The sequence below is a fragment of the Neocloeon triangulifer genome, unplaced genomic scaffold (genome assembly GCF_031216515.1).
Source record: "Neocloeon triangulifer isolate White Clay Creek 2 clone unplaced genomic scaffold, ASM3121651v1 ptg000017l, whole genome shotgun sequence".
In the NCBI taxonomy this organism is placed as follows: Eukaryota; Metazoa; Arthropoda; class Insecta; order Ephemeroptera; family Baetidae; genus Neocloeon; species Neocloeon triangulifer.
The window spans coordinates 918330-933754 of record NW_026775559.1 but is presented as its reverse complement, the minus strand read 5'-3'; the positions used below and the strand labels follow the sequence as shown (position 1 = coordinate 933754).

The window sequence follows — 15425 nt, the reverse complement described above, 5'->3', positions numbered from 1 at the left end:
GATTTTTACGTCACATATAATAGCTAGTCCATGCTGACCGAGCAATCTTTGAAGCAAAAGGTGGACTCTTTTATTATAAGTTATTATAAACAACGCCGATGTAGCAATTTTTAGTGGATCGGACCTACGTCAACTTGAATTGCATAGAGCCTACAATATTTATTCCACTCCTGTATAATAAATTTTGTATCTGTTGAATTCTAAATTATTCAAACAATATTTCATTCAACTTAGTTAAAAAAGAACTATTGCATCAACACATTCTGTTGTTGGTCATGTTGAAAGATCTATACAAAATAATTTAAATTGAATGCTGGAAAATTTATTGAAATATTTTAATTATTTTTCCCCTTTTCCGGATGAGATTTGAATTTAAAACAAATCAATCTCTTTCAACAGTTTTTTCCCTCAAATTTACCGTTTAAATTGGAAATTTGCTGGCTTTTGATTTGGTTTTGTGTGTATGATTGGCAGTGAAATGGACTACAAGCAGCGGCGGATGGTTCTGGTAATAAGCCTTTTCGCGGCCGGCCTGTTCTTGTCCGCCGTGCTTCTGATTGTCGTCACCCTTCTGCTGACTCCGTCCATAGACGAGCGCAGTGAGTAGCCCTCTCTTTTTGATTGCAACATACTTTTGCGCCGCAAATACCAGCGTCAATTTCGCTTCTTCTCGGGATAAGAAAGACGCACGCTCAATCTCTCATATATTCAGTGAAATTTACTGCCCAGCTCGGACGCATTCCAGCTGCCGCGGCGGCGGCAAAAGGCAATAAACAAAATTAACAAACATTCCGTGCAGCGGCAGCCTTTTGACGGAAATAGTTTGATTAGTTGGCAATTGTGCGCCGACGGTTTTGTCCGCTGGATTCGTTTCAAAATAACGAGAGAGAGAGAAATGGCCGGCTCGAAATAATACTTGGACATTCATTCATGTCTCGCGGCGAAATAAAACACACGTCTGATCGTCCAGATGGTCACGTGAGAGACCAGAACTTCTTGGCTCTCTTTCTCTCTCTTATTTCGCGCCGGAAGCCTCGCAATTAAGCCACACTTTTTTTCCTTTGCTAACTCGCGTGACTTTTGAACTTGTTTGTTTCTTTTATTTTTTTTCGCCCGGCGAATTCGATACTTGACCTGTTACACTTCGTCTTTTATTTAGGAAAATAAAGTTTTTGCTAACGTTGACAGAAAAAGGTCTTGCGCTTGGTATACTTTTATCGCTCGGATAGAAGTGGGCCATTAAAATTATTTCGAGGAACACGTTGGAGTGGAAATTTATTTGCGATTCTACTTGGAGCGCGATGCTCTTTTTAAAATCCGCATGCGTCATCGCTCTTCGCTCTCGCGCGAGAGAAAAATTTCGCTCTCCAACTTGGGCTTCACTCAAAGAAAAGTAGTAAATTTAAATATCAATTTGCTCTCTTTGTACTTTAAGAAGAGGCAGAGAGACTTTGAGCGTAATGCAGACTCGAGTCGTTGTTTGAGAAAACGCCAAGTCATGCGCGAAAACGATCCTTTTTTGCTCAACAACTTTTTTCAAACAACCCTCCGCGTCTTAAACAAAGTTGGAGTTATTAATTCACTGTGAGCACATCCCAACGCTGGTGAGATAAAAAAGAGAATACATGTTCGATCTGCCAGTTCTAAACAAATGCTTTCATTAAAGTCAACGTGCTATGATGGGAAAAAAGTAGATGGGCAAAAATAGCTCACTTATTAGGCTGAAAGTGAAAAATGACACTTACAATTAATAAAACATTAAATACATGATTAACCCCAATTTAAAAAAAAAATGTTATTCCGTTTAAAACTGTTACAAGGATCAAATAATAAGGAATAAAGGATTTATGCTTTTGAACTAAAATTAAAAAAAAAAATTAAGTGGGTTAATAACTTTTCAAGTTTTTTTTTTCAGTTCCTAATTTTTTTCAATTTTAATTAACCAAATATATAAATCCATACTTAATAATAAAATATTCAAATTCGTCTATGATTTATAGATAAAATTTTGAACTGACAAATTTTTACGTTAATCTCAACATTGACTTTATTAAAACAGATTAATATAGAAAAACAGTAAATTTCTACAATTGACATTAATTTTAATTATATTCGTTTTCCTCAAATAAGTGGACCTTTTTAAAGTGATCTATTTTGAAAATTTCCTCCTAAAATCACCAAATAAAATCCTTTAATTAGGTTCAGAATAATATTTACTGTCTAATTAACCTTTTCAGTGTTTACATTCAAATACTTAATTTGATCAGGGCATTTTTTTGATAGAATTAACCACTTTTGTTACGATACAAAGATGAAAGAATGCCATTCTGATTTTTTAGTATGTTGTTGGGGTCAACAAGAGCTTCGTCTCCCTAAATTTTCAATATAAAATTTTGAGTACTTTTCCGGAAAAACGAGTTTTCCCAAATTCACAAAATATTGAATATCTTTGCTCCTATTGAGAAAATAAGTATGTTCTTTTCACCTCCATATGCAACTTTTTATGCCCGACAACTTTGCTGTTAAAAGTTTTTGTGTAGGTCAAAGGTTAAGGTCACTAATTTTCAAATTTCACTTTTAAACGCAATTTTCGAAAAGATGCCCCCCTCCGATTTTTTTGGGGGTATAGGAAAAAATGTAGCCCTGAGTGTGTAGAACAAAATACTTGATTTTTAGAATGGCAAAATTTTTAGTTTTCAAGATAAATTTAAATGAATATTAAAAAACAGCGAAAAATCGCTTTTCCGCAATAGGAATTAATTTTCAAACGGCAATAACTCGGTTTCTGTGAGAGATACGTAAAAATTTGTAATGACAAGAAATGTTTCAAATTGATTTTTCTATCGAACAATGTATTGGTCATCTAGTTCAGGTCACTTAAGGTCATTGACCCCCGTGACCCTTGACCTTAAAAATGGTCTAGCAATAATTGATGTAAATGATATAATAAGTTTTTGAATTTCTTTCAATATTTGTGATGAATGTTATGTTCAACATTTTTTAAGGTCAAGGGTCACGGGGGTCAATGACCTTAAGTGACCTGAACTAGATGACCAATACATTGTTCGATAGAAAAATCAATTTGAAACATTTCTTGTCATTACAAATTTTTACGTATCTCTCACAGAAACCGAGTTATTGCCGTTTGAAAATTAATTCCTATTGCGGAAAAGCGATTTTTCGCTGTTTTTTAATATTCATTTAAATTTATCTTGAAAACTAAAAATTTTGCCATTCTAAAAATCAAGTATTTTGTTCTACACACTCAGGGCTACATTTTTTCCTATACCCCCAAAAAAATCGGAGGGGGGCATCTTTTCGAAAATTGCGTTTAAAAGTGAAATTTGAAAATTAGTGACCTTAACCTTTGACCTACACAAAAACTTTTAACAGCAAAGTTGTCGGGCATAAAAAGTTGCATATGGAGGTGAAAAGAACATACTTATTTTCTCAATAGGAGCAAAGATATTCAATATTTTGTGAATTTGGGAAAACTCGTTTTTCCGGAAAAGTACTCAAAATTTTATATTGAAAATTTAGGGAGACGAAGCTCTTGTTGACCCCAACAACATACTAAAAAATCAGAATGGCATTCTTTCATCTTTGTATCGTAACAAAAGTGGTTAATTCTATCAAAAAAATGCCCATCAGTATAATTGAAAAATCACCCTGAATTTGCAAAACAAAATCATTTTCCCCAACCCAATTAGACAAAGATGCTAATGCCAACTCCATTTTGCATATTTTTTGCAACTTCAAAAGATCACCAAAAACTAGAAAAAAATTGTATAGAACTATATTGATTTTACTATTGACAAATTAATATTTTGTAATAATGCAGTCGAAATAAACAAAACTCGTGTCTATGGAAACAAACCGCATTTTCCTTTCATCCGCCCTTTTAAAGTAAGCGCAGTTCTCAAAAAGTGACAGAGGGAAAGATACATCTGGGACGTGTTTCCAATTTCAACGAGATCAGTGTGTTATTCGTGTAAAATCAAGTAGAAGATTTCACCCTCGTTAAGAAAGAAGAGTTGTAAAAATGGCAATCGCGCGGGAAAGCGGGTGGCTTTAAAAGCGACAGGGCGGCGAAATGCTTGGGCGGCGCAGCGGCTGGTGGCGCCCGGGCCGCGGAAAAGCAGTGGGAAAAGCCACCACTTGGAGCTGCGAGCGGCTGCAAGAGGGAGAGAGGGTAAACAGCAGCACAGGGTTTCTATAGCTACTGGCACAGATCTGCGCGAGAGAAAGAGAGAGAGCGAGACAATCGCAATCTGTGGCGCCGCATTGATCGACGCTGCAGCAGCCCTCCGACCCCAGACCACCCCTCCGACTGACAACATACGAGCAACAGATATGCCCGGCCGCCGCGACGGGGCCCCGCGGGCCTGACCGGCCCCGCCAACCGGCCCTCGCTGCACCCGGACGCGAGCGCGAGGGATGCGACCCTCCATCCGCTGGCAAGTTCATCTTGGCTGTCGCAAGGGGTAGCGGCATGTGCGCTTCCCAGAGGTGAGCGACAAAGACACCCCACGACGCACAGCCCCCCACGACCCCCGGCCCGGGACCCCCTGATATTTGCCTCTCCGAAGAAGCCCCCGGGCCACCTCCGAGGGCCTTACGGGGGGAGCGTCGGACGCAGTGCCGCCCGCCCGCACCCCCTTTTAATTAACAATGCAGCAGACCACAATTACACGCCGGGGGAATTAATTTGATGCAATTTGCGCCTCGTCGTCTGCATTATTTACTTTAATTTTCTCGCGCGCGCCTTCTCTAATTGGATTTGCTTCGGCACCCTTTCACTCTCTGGGGTGAGATGTTCTCGCCCTCTTTCGCCGAATTCACCTCCCTCCGTCAAAACAACAACAATCTCCTTTCCTTCCTTTCTTTTTTATTTTTAAAGTGGACTCGAGGTGCAGATTTCGCTCGGTGCAGTATGTAGGGCATTACTTGTTGCATTGCTCTCCGATTGCATGCAGCGTCTCCTTTTATTTTTAAATTACCATTTGTGCTCTGGGCAAGGAATGTGCCCGCCGAGATTGCTTCCCCTGCTTGTCCAGTGCTGATTGATTTTGGCGATTAACTATTCAAAATGCAATCGGTAAAAAAACGCATCGGTCCCTGCTTCGGTATGCAACCTGCGCCACACTTGCAACGCGGGTGTTGCATATTTTAGAAATCCGCAGGCGCTGAAAAAAGCTTTTCAAACGAAATATATATATATATATATGTATGAGGAATTGCAATACAAATAATTACAATTATTGCAATATTTGTTTAGTTACGAGTTAATTTTTACTTCATTTCTGTAAACTGTTTTTCTTAAAATTTTATTTTGTTACAAAATTATTGATTTTATTATATTAAATAAGAAATTTCTCCGGCAATTTTAAAGAGCGAATGGAGAAGTTCACAACTGTGCATCTTCCAAACCGATAGCTTTCATACATTTTTTGGTGTTTTTAACACAATTAATCTAATGAATTTAATTCAGCCAGTCGCAGCCAGTTGTAAATAATATGAAACTTGTTAAAAATTAAAATCAATTGCATAAAAATTTGGGAAGTAAACAGCGTTTTAAATTGCAAATTTACAGAAAAAAGCGTTTCCAAGAAAAAAGCACTTCTTGATCCTATTTGGAAAACTGTTATGAATGTAAAGTTGATTTTGTGTTTTAGAAACGGCTTACGGCTTTATTCTCAAATAAATTCTGATATAGATAAATTTAAAATTATTTTTTCACAATAATTTGCAGTGCTCTACAGTCATCATTTTGCTCTACAAAAAGTTTCAAGTTTATGAATGATCAAATTTAAAAGAAATCATTTTTTTGCCCATTATATAGTTGAACAGCAGAGCAATAAAATTTTATCTTTCAAACGGTCATAAAATGGGAGCTTCCGTGAGACGATTGGCACTGCTCAGTTTGATCAATGTGAAAGGCTTCTTTCAATAGAACGCTAATGAGGTCAACAGTTGGAAAGGTGTGGAAAAATGTGCCAATTTTCTCTTTTATAGGGGGGTTGTTTGTAAGTAGGACGCACTGCTTCAAAAGTCACTGCCCATTATTTGACAGTGAGAAATGAACATGCATGCAAGTTGATCCTGCCTAATAAAATAATATTATAATATTGAGAATAGATAAAAACAATAAGAATGATAAAAATAGAAATAAAATATAAAAATAGAGATATGGTTAATAATAAATTGATGAATTTTTGGAAATGAAGAGATCGGGCTTTTCCTCGTTGCAGAAAAATTGTTTTTATTAAAAAAAAAATGGCTCTACCAGTTTCGGTCACGGTCTGCGACCCTATTTCATGAGCAAGAAAAAATACAAAAAATCAGCAAATTGAAAAAACACCACATTTTAAATAGGAAGTTGAACTGAGCGCGGATGCGAACAGTTTTTTGGCAGGTTTGCTCATGAAATAGGGTCGCAGACCGTGACCGAAACTGGTAGAGCCATTTGTTTTTGAATAAAAACAATTTTTCTGCAATGATGAATTTTTCTACACTATATAAGACAGTTTCAAAATTGTTTCTGCCGCAAAAGTTCGATGTAAGAAAAAAATTAATGGAAATAGGAAATGTGACGGTCACGCTATCCCCGTCTAACTTATAAGATCGATTCACTTAATTTTTTTTATCCACATAATAAAAATCAAGGTTGGCCCCAAACAAACAAAATCAATCAGCACCGAGCATTCGGATTTGTCAGAGTTTCAAATTGGTAAAGGGTCGAGGGTGTTCTTTCAGGTGAGGAGGCGGCAGCGCGAGGATGCCCCACGGCAGCACCTGCTGAAGGGGCTGCGATGACTCTGCAGGCCGCGTCCACCTCGCAAGAGACCTGCAGGTCGCTCGGTGCCAAGAGTTTCGCAGACAAGGCCGTCTCGACGGAGGACCTGAGGATGGCGTCGCCGCCGCCGCCGCAACCGCCCCAGCCGCCGCTCGTCAACTCGGTGGTGGCCAACGAGTTGCTGCGCCTCGAGACGGCCATCAGCGCCATGATGGCCGCCACCGAGAACGACTTCGAGGACTTCCAGCCGCGAAGGCCGCGCAGCCATTCGCACCACTGTTTCTTCCAAGACCCCGCCGCCGTCCATCCAAGAAGGTACATTTTATCATAAATTTTCGCCTTGCTTAAAATTTGCTGGAACAACAATGAAAAAAGCTAAATGAACTTTAAGTAAAATTTATACTAAAGAAGAGTGATACTTATTTTTAGACTGGAAAACAGGTTCCCGCCAAATTTTCGCATACCCTTAGGATAATCCATGTAAACTTCAAAATAGTTTTTTGAGTAATCTATTTTTTTAGTATAATCGGTACTGAATTTTAAAGTTTAACCGCTTCTAGGGGAGAAAAATGTATACACTCTTGTCTCTATTTAAAAGTTAAATATTTTGATATTGATTTTGATGTGGGTCATGAAATTCGCAGGTAAAATATTAAAAAATTCAAAAAATAAAAAATTTATAACAGGGGGCTTTTTGTAGATTGCCTTTCATCTTTGGCGATCAAAATAAAACCGGGGTTGGTTTCTTTGGCCTTGATTTATATTTATAAATTCTCTTCTAAATATAGAATTACAGTTTTTGGCACTGGATTGACCTTTGATGTCGTTCTATAAATAGCTCCCCAAGTTTTTTTTGCATTTACAAATGATTATTTGTAAACCGATCAAAATATATGCATATTTATTATTAATTTCAATGAAATACCAAAGGTTGACTTCAAGTCTTGTCAACATTTGCCCTTGCTTGGGTCGCTGCTGTGAATGGGCGGTTTTTGCATCAACGCGGAGTCTTTCATCGTTGATGATGATGAATCTTTTCCAGCACCCTCTCTTTTTCTCGAAAAATTAATTGCAAGCCGCGATGTTTTCCACTTGAAAAAAAACTCTTTGAAAAAAACCAGAGAGCGGGTTGGTTATATAACGTGTGCGGCAACTCATTCCACCACGAGGTCGCGGGTTATTAGTCGGCTTTAGTTGTGACGTGGGACTTCCCATTTTTTTCTCCACATTATTTTTGTACAGATCCGCATATATATGAAAAGCACCCTTCATTTCAGTCACGAAGCAAAATTGTTAAAGGTTTAGAGAGAGCAAAGTAGAATTTTGTTATGGATTTAATGAGACTGTAAATCAAAGTTTGGGTTTGAACATAAATTAGTAACTTTGTGCGGTTTACTCTGGATGAAAATTGTTTAAAATTTTGTGATAATTTTGAGGGTCAATATTATTAAAATTATAAGAAATTATTATTAGAATTTGAAAAATGAAACTTAAAAAAAGCATGAAAACAGTTCATTTTCAATTATATATTTGTTCATCCATATTCTGTAGGAAAAAAAAGTAAATAGAAATTAGGTTATTGAAGTTTTTGAGAAAATTTAAATCAAAATTAAAAAATGCGGATCTTCAACATTAATAATTTTTGTTTAAATATATATTTTAAAATGTACACTAATTTAAAAATCGTTATAATTTGGCTAATTTACTTTAATATCAAATTATTACTGTTTTGAAATTAAAATGAACTTGGTTAGTGTTTAGTGTTTGTGTCAACTCTCTTCTGTAATATCATAATAAAATGTAATAAACGCGTGAATTTGCAGATGCCGGCGGTCAGCGAGCGCGATGATCATCCTGCAGCCCAAGTACGGGGGCCGCGGGACACCACACGTGCCGCACCCTGGCTGCTGTCTCAGCCCGTGCTCCGTGGAAGTGGCCGAGGAGGGCGCGGCCGGGCCGTCGAGTTCGCGGGGCAGCAGCCACAAAACGCGCAAGAAGCGGCGGAAAGTGATCGCCGAGCAGGTGGGGGGCGCGCGGCCCCGCAAGAGGCCGCCCGTCGACCCGGACGAACTGTCCAAACGGGCGCGCTGGACAATCGTGGCCACCGCCTGCCTCTTGTTTTTCATGTGCTTTTTGCTTGTTGGCATTACCCTGAGAATGACTCCAATCATTGACGAAATGGGTGAGTGTGCAGAAAAGATAAGTGAACAAGTGCCCCTCCGAAATTGTGCTGCGTTTTCGCTTGTTTTGTGTATTTTTATTTTCGCGTTGGCTCGGCAAATTGCACCGTGTTTTTCTGCCCGTTAGTGCTATCAAGCGACTCGGTTTATCGCCGATTGCAGCAAAAGCCTGATTTTTGCCGCACAGCGACAAGATTTTCAAATGCAATTGTGGGGTGGGTCGATTTTTGCTTACGGCATCAATTATGTGCAGAAAAACGTGTCGTCATTAAATGCGATATAAGTGATTTTCAATAATCAAAAAATTAATTAACCTGGACCAGACCTGGACTAACAACAAATATTTATCAGATTAAATCTTTCGACAAACCCAAATAATTCAGAACTAGGCTAAATCTGATAGATTAAAATTGTGATTTGAGCATTTTTTTTTTAATTTTTTTTCTTTTTTATTAAATATTGCCCAAGATAAAAAAAATGAAATAGAGAGGCCAAAAATAAGAATGAAAGATGATTTAGTGATCTTTAAAATTTACTAAAATAATTTTCAAGAGCGATTCAACTCGCATTTTTACTTATAGAATTTTGCAATGAATAGGTGATTTTGCGATTTCTAAAAAAAACTGGAAAAACCACCTCGTCTCAAAAATCCCAACATCTTTGCCCTATTTTTTAATCATTTCTACACCATATAACGAGGTTGAAAAATCCTCCGTTTTTTTTCACCAAGAAAGTTTTCGTTGAAACGGGTATGGTGAGGTGAAAATTTATCGTGATCGGATATTTAGCTGCCGTTGGGTTGATTCATTTGGTGCACTTCTAGGATAGCCGTTTTCCATTTCCCGACCCATGCCGTCCGTGACTCTATATTCGCCGCCAGCTGTGCATAAGACGGGGAGTGAGGCAACGCGAGTGTTTGCCTTTGTGCTTGTGGCGAGAATTATACTTTGTGCATGTCCGTCGCGAACGAGCGAGCACTCGTGGCGGAAGAGCCAGATTGAGGCTGCTCCGTTTTGCGTCGGAGGAAAAGGCGGGCTTGAATACGAACGCAATGAAAAGAGGCAAAACAATGGCAGGCGAACGGTGAACGGACGCAGAATCGTTGATATTGAAAATGTGTACTAGTAGCTTATTGTTCTGGTTCTCCACCGATCCAAATAATGCTCACGAGAAAAAATCGCAACGATACAAAAGAATGCACAATATACAAAAGCATTAAATATTTCCTATAAACGATACAATGAAAAAAAGCTACTTAAATAATTTCACAAGCTGAATTGTTTGGGAAGAAATATTTTGATCGTCGTGATATTTAAAGAGCGCTATTTAGTTTTGATAACATAATTTCGAGATAATAAATATTTAAATAATTAAATTAACAAAAGGTTACAAATGATCAGAAAGTAGTTTTGAATGCTTTTGATGTATAGGCGGTGATTTAATTAAGAAAGTAGTATAAATTACAAGTTAATTTAAAGTTAATCTATAGTCGGACCAAATTCAGGAGATTCAGGAAAAATCAGATTTTCTTTAATAAAATTAATATTAATTTCAAATTTTACAATAAAAGAATTTCAAATATTCTTTTGGACGATCTGACATTCCTAAATTACTTGAAAAAGTTGCTAAGATACTTCACCTATAAAAATATTAAATCTCATTCATTTCGAATGCAAATAGCTTAATATTAAGATCTCTCCAAAATTATCCTTCATCATTAAATTTGGGTCAGTTAAAAAACAATAGTAATAGCAATTATTTTAGAATCATTCTTAATGCTTGCAGTATTAATCAAGCAAAAAATGAAAACAAAACAAAAAACATACTTATCGCTTAATTTTATAAAAATTTCTACCATAACAATTAACAACAAACTTATTTTTATATTTGTATGCCAGTTTAAAGCTGACACGTCGTTGGCTAAATGCATTTACTTCAAGCTCTACTTCTGCTAAAGAAAAATTGACTTTCAGATGCTTCTTCGTTGTGATTATTTAAACTCGTATTACGTCAACGAATTTCGAAAACTTCGTTTGCATCGCCGTCGCATGTTCAACGAAGATAAACTCGGCAGCGCAGACCACTGAATTTAATGGTCCGAATTAATGTTATATTTATATATTCAGCCGCACCGGTTGGTAGGTAGGGACGAGCTGCAGGATGCACTGCACGAACTGACAAATAAATAGACCGCCTAGTTAGCCGCTTTTTACGACAGTCCGCATCGATCTGCGAGTGAAATATCGCCAAGAGAGAGAGATGCAAACATACAAATTTTTTTACTGCTGCCGGCAATAACGCACCCCACGACAAACTCGCCAACGCCGGTGTCGGATAGAAATAACTTCTAATTCCAAATGCGGGCCAATTTCCAGTTCGACGCCTGCTAGCCAATGCGCTTCGTTATGAATATTTTCGTGTGCGCGCGTGACGCAAAATTTGGCGCATTAAAACGGAGCCCGGCTATAATGACAAAAAGCTGAAAAAAAACCATCCCCGTTGAAAGTTGAAACGTGACGCGCGATCGCTTTTTGTTCACCTTTATGAATACATTAGTCAATCGTGTGATGAAACTGAGCAGGCAGGCGTTTAATTTCAACGCCGAAAAAAGTATTAGCAAAAAAATCAACTGTAATTTCGGAACCTTGGTCTGGCGTGGATGAAAATGATTTCCAGCCGAAATCAGGCCGCGCGCGCGGAGCATAATTTTTATTTTTAGTTTTGCGTGAAATCTGTTCCCTCTTCAAAAGAGAGAGTGTGTGCTAAATTTGACGCCGGGTGCGATTTTTAATCCTCTCGATATCACGCGACCAGACGCTGCTTGGAACTAATTTGTCCGCGCGTGTTGCAGTTCGCAAAGAGAACGAGCAGCTGATGAACTCGTTGAATCGCGCCGAGCTTGAATCGGACGTAGCAGCAGCCGTGGCCAACGACGCTTGGAACTCGACAATCGCCGTTGACCCCGAGTCGAGTCCGGCCCCGCTGGACCTTCAAGACTCGAAGAACGTCTCGCACCCATCCACAGGCAAGTCAAAATTTAAAATATTTAATTGAGATACAAAAAAAATTGAAAAATTTCAATTGCTAAGAAAAAACTGCATCACAAATTTTAGTATTTTTTTAAACAATTTTTATTTTTAATAAACAAAAGAAATTTTTAGAATTGAAGTTAATAAAATAAATCCATAAGATTCATAACTGATGATTGGTTATTTATTTTATTGTCTATTAAATATAATTGTGAAAATCTTCACGATCATTTGATGTCATAAAAGTAGGTCGCCGCCAGGACTGACTCGTAGGTTCTCTAAAGCATGAATGAATTAAAGCGGCCAATGCAAAAAAATTCCCATTCAAGTGCCCGAGGAACCACTTTTATGCAGTCATTAATGAAACAGCACTAGCAAACCGAGTTGCTTCCCTTTTTTTCAATCTCTTAATACAAAAAATAGCGTCCAAATGACGATTGAAAAACTTTTGTTGAGCAATTTCAGCCAGTTCTAACAAATTAATATTCTATTTAAAATTAAATCAATTTTTAAATGGGCTTTCGATGCTTTTTTTAAAGTAAATAAATTTTACATTTTCTTTAAGTCTCATTGTTAGTTTAAAATATTAAAACATTTAATAAGTATAGAAAAATAATTGAATAAAATTAATTCTCTACTTCATGGAAACGACGCGAATAATTTTGCACAATTGACTTTTTAGCAATATATCTAATAGTAATTTATTTTCTGGCAAAAAATTTATCGAGTTGAAAGACTTCATAAAATAGAAATATTATCTGAAACCTTGCCGGTTAAAAAGTGGGTCAGAAGATGTCCGCAAAGCGTAAGTATTAGCGATCTTCAGCTACTTGAATGAGAAAAAAATCCAATGGCAGGAGACTAAACTGCTTAAAATTGATGAAGGTCAAACAAGGGATATTACAGCAAGAACAGACAAATTTCCATAAAAAATCTCTTTTGCTTTTTAAAATAAAATCTTTGATTGCATTAAAATTAAAATGGCTTGAATTTTTAATTATATTTGAAATTTCATGTAAATTAATTTGAAAAATAAATTTCTGTATCATAATTTGATTAATAATTTTGAATGTTTCAGGTGACTGACGAGAATTGCGCAGCCCTTTTTAAAAAAAGTGATGATAATAAGTGCGTTTTCTAACGAATTGCGCTGCAATTGTGTCTCAAAAGGTTGTTGCCATGCCTCTGTATTTGCCCTTGTCCATTATATAGCATTTTAACGCATTTTTACGGTTGTTCTCGAGGTTGGAGCGTCGCCGCTTGAAGAGCGCCACTTTGCCCAAAACACTCTAAAAAGTGGTTTCCACTCGCGCAGAGTTGCATCTAAACACACGTTGAGAGTCCGTAAACGCAAAACCGCGTCGGAATTTGTTGCAAAATTAAAAAACAAAAAAGGAGGAAAATGCAAAATCAAAAGAATTGTTGACTTAAGAAAGAAATTTTGAGTCTAAAAAATTATAAGCTTGGATAGAATTTCCTTTCTTGGAATATTAAATTATTGTAGCTCTATAGCGCGCGCTTTTTGAAAAACTCGTTTCATGTCGTAAAAATTACTAGTGTGTCAATTTTTGTGCTAAAAAAGTAGAGTTTGTGTAACTACGTGTTTCAAACAAGTTCAGTGTAATATATTAATTCGATTGCTGTAGATTCCGCTTTGTCACGCAAACAAACACTTTTCATGATTATAAAGACTGATGTTTAACCGACACACATACATGTATAACAAAAATTTAAATGGACATTCACCTTTAAATGAAGAAATACCGAGTAATTAGAAGCGCAGCAAAGAGACGGGTTGGTTGAGGGTGATTTATATAAAACGTTTAAACACACGAGAATCAAAACGCTAAAAATCCTGGTCGTCGAACGGCGCCCAGGGGACTTTAAAACTCTTCCACTGAAAAAAAACTGCTGTCATTAAATTTTAAGAGCAACAGAGAGTTAAAAACCAGAGTTCATACTACATGCATAGAGTACTTTAATAAGTAAAAATAAAATTGTTCTTGTTATTTGCCTATCGAGTATAATCGTTACGAAATTATTTTGCAGCAAATACATTTGTAGTCATTGTAAGTACGTCGTTACAAGTATATTTTTGCATTTTATACAGATAAATAGCGGCTGCGGGTTGTACGGGGAAATTTATCACGAATATTTGTTACTTTCCGAATTCGCTGGGAATTAAATGTACATATATGCGACGAGTCCCGCGCAACGGGAGCTAAAATCGAAAGAGCCTTTTACTGTAATTGTATAGGAGGAATCGAATGTGGTGCTGATCAAGCTGGCGACGCGTGTACACACTCGGATAATAAGAAAGTTTTAAAAGAATTTGAGAGAGAGAGAGAAAATCGTAAATGAAAATTATTATATTGAGCTGAGAAATCAGATTTTGGCAGAAGAGGATATGTAAAAAAAATAGCTGCGCCTACACGACAGAGCGATAAGTGCTGTGCTATCGTCTAATTAATTGATTTTTGCCTCAAAGTTTCGCTCTGCAAAAATTCGTATGAAAATGTTGATACAAAAATTATATTGAGATGGAGCGAAACTTACGAAAAAGTACAATTTTTCGCATGCTAATCAACTTAATTAATTACAATAAAACACTTTTTCTCCGAGGGTCCATCTCTTATATTGGTTATCCCTCGAATTTTGAAGGCCTATAGAGTAATTTAATTAAAAATACACTTACAATCGATGAAATACTACTTTTTAAAAGAGAGAGCGCGTGTATGTAGCCTTTTCTCCTATGTAACGACTTGTAATGGATTAATTGAGGTTATATACCGTGTTATATAAAACAAACGTATGTTTCTCACAGTGCAGCTCAAAGTTACATTGAATCGTCTGTAGCCTTTTGTCTAAAGTTAAGTGAGAGAGATTGAAAGTTGATATTATATAAAAAAAAAAAAGAAGAGATCACTCTTTCAGATTATGTAATGAAATGCATCACGAATATGCAAGCAATAATTTTGGAATCGGGCAGGGCAAAAATGTAATGCTTTTAATTGTACAAGAAAAGTGACAGGAAAAACAACTGAAACGCATTTCTCCAGGAGATATTAATACGAAACTGTTTGGTTATTGAATAAATTGAGTTTATACAAAAATTGTTTCAATCAAAACCCAAATCTCGCAAGAAATAATTTATAAATAGATTGCATAATTGTACTCCATTATGAGTTTGAACTTAAAATAATTGATTATTATTGTGCAGAATTTGACAAAGAATGCAAAGTAAAACTCATTTCACTGTTCAGAAAATTTTTTTGCAATCCAAAGCCGCTCTGAAAAGTCTAAAACAGAGACTGCGCAAACTTTGATTCGACTAAAAATATCAAGAACTTCACATAATGAATGGAATGGCCAGTGAGAATTTTTTAGTCTTATGCAGTCCTCATGCAATATTTTTGATTT

At 36.8% G+C, this 15425-nt stretch overlaps 2 protein-coding genes across 3 annotated transcripts in view; one reads left to right on the top strand and one right to left on the bottom strand.

Moving 5' to 3' along the window:
• The window catches only part of LOC132203516 (ribosomal RNA small subunit methyltransferase NEP1-like), a 59977-nt gene that overhangs the window by 43621 nt on the left and 931 nt on the right, over positions 1-15425 (bottom strand). The gene's annotated exons all lie outside the window — the stretch shown is intronic.
• On the top strand, positions 4181-14923 carry LOC132203490 (uncharacterized). Its single transcript, XM_059631297.1, has 5 exons — positions 4181-4509; positions 6757-7111; positions 8620-8978; positions 11828-12001; positions 13084-14923. The coding sequence occupies exons 2-5, from the start codon at positions 6813-6815 to the stop codon at positions 13089-13091; spliced, it is 840 nt and encodes a 279-aa protein (XP_059487280.1). The 5' UTR covers positions 4181-4509; positions 6757-6812; the 3' UTR covers positions 13092-14923.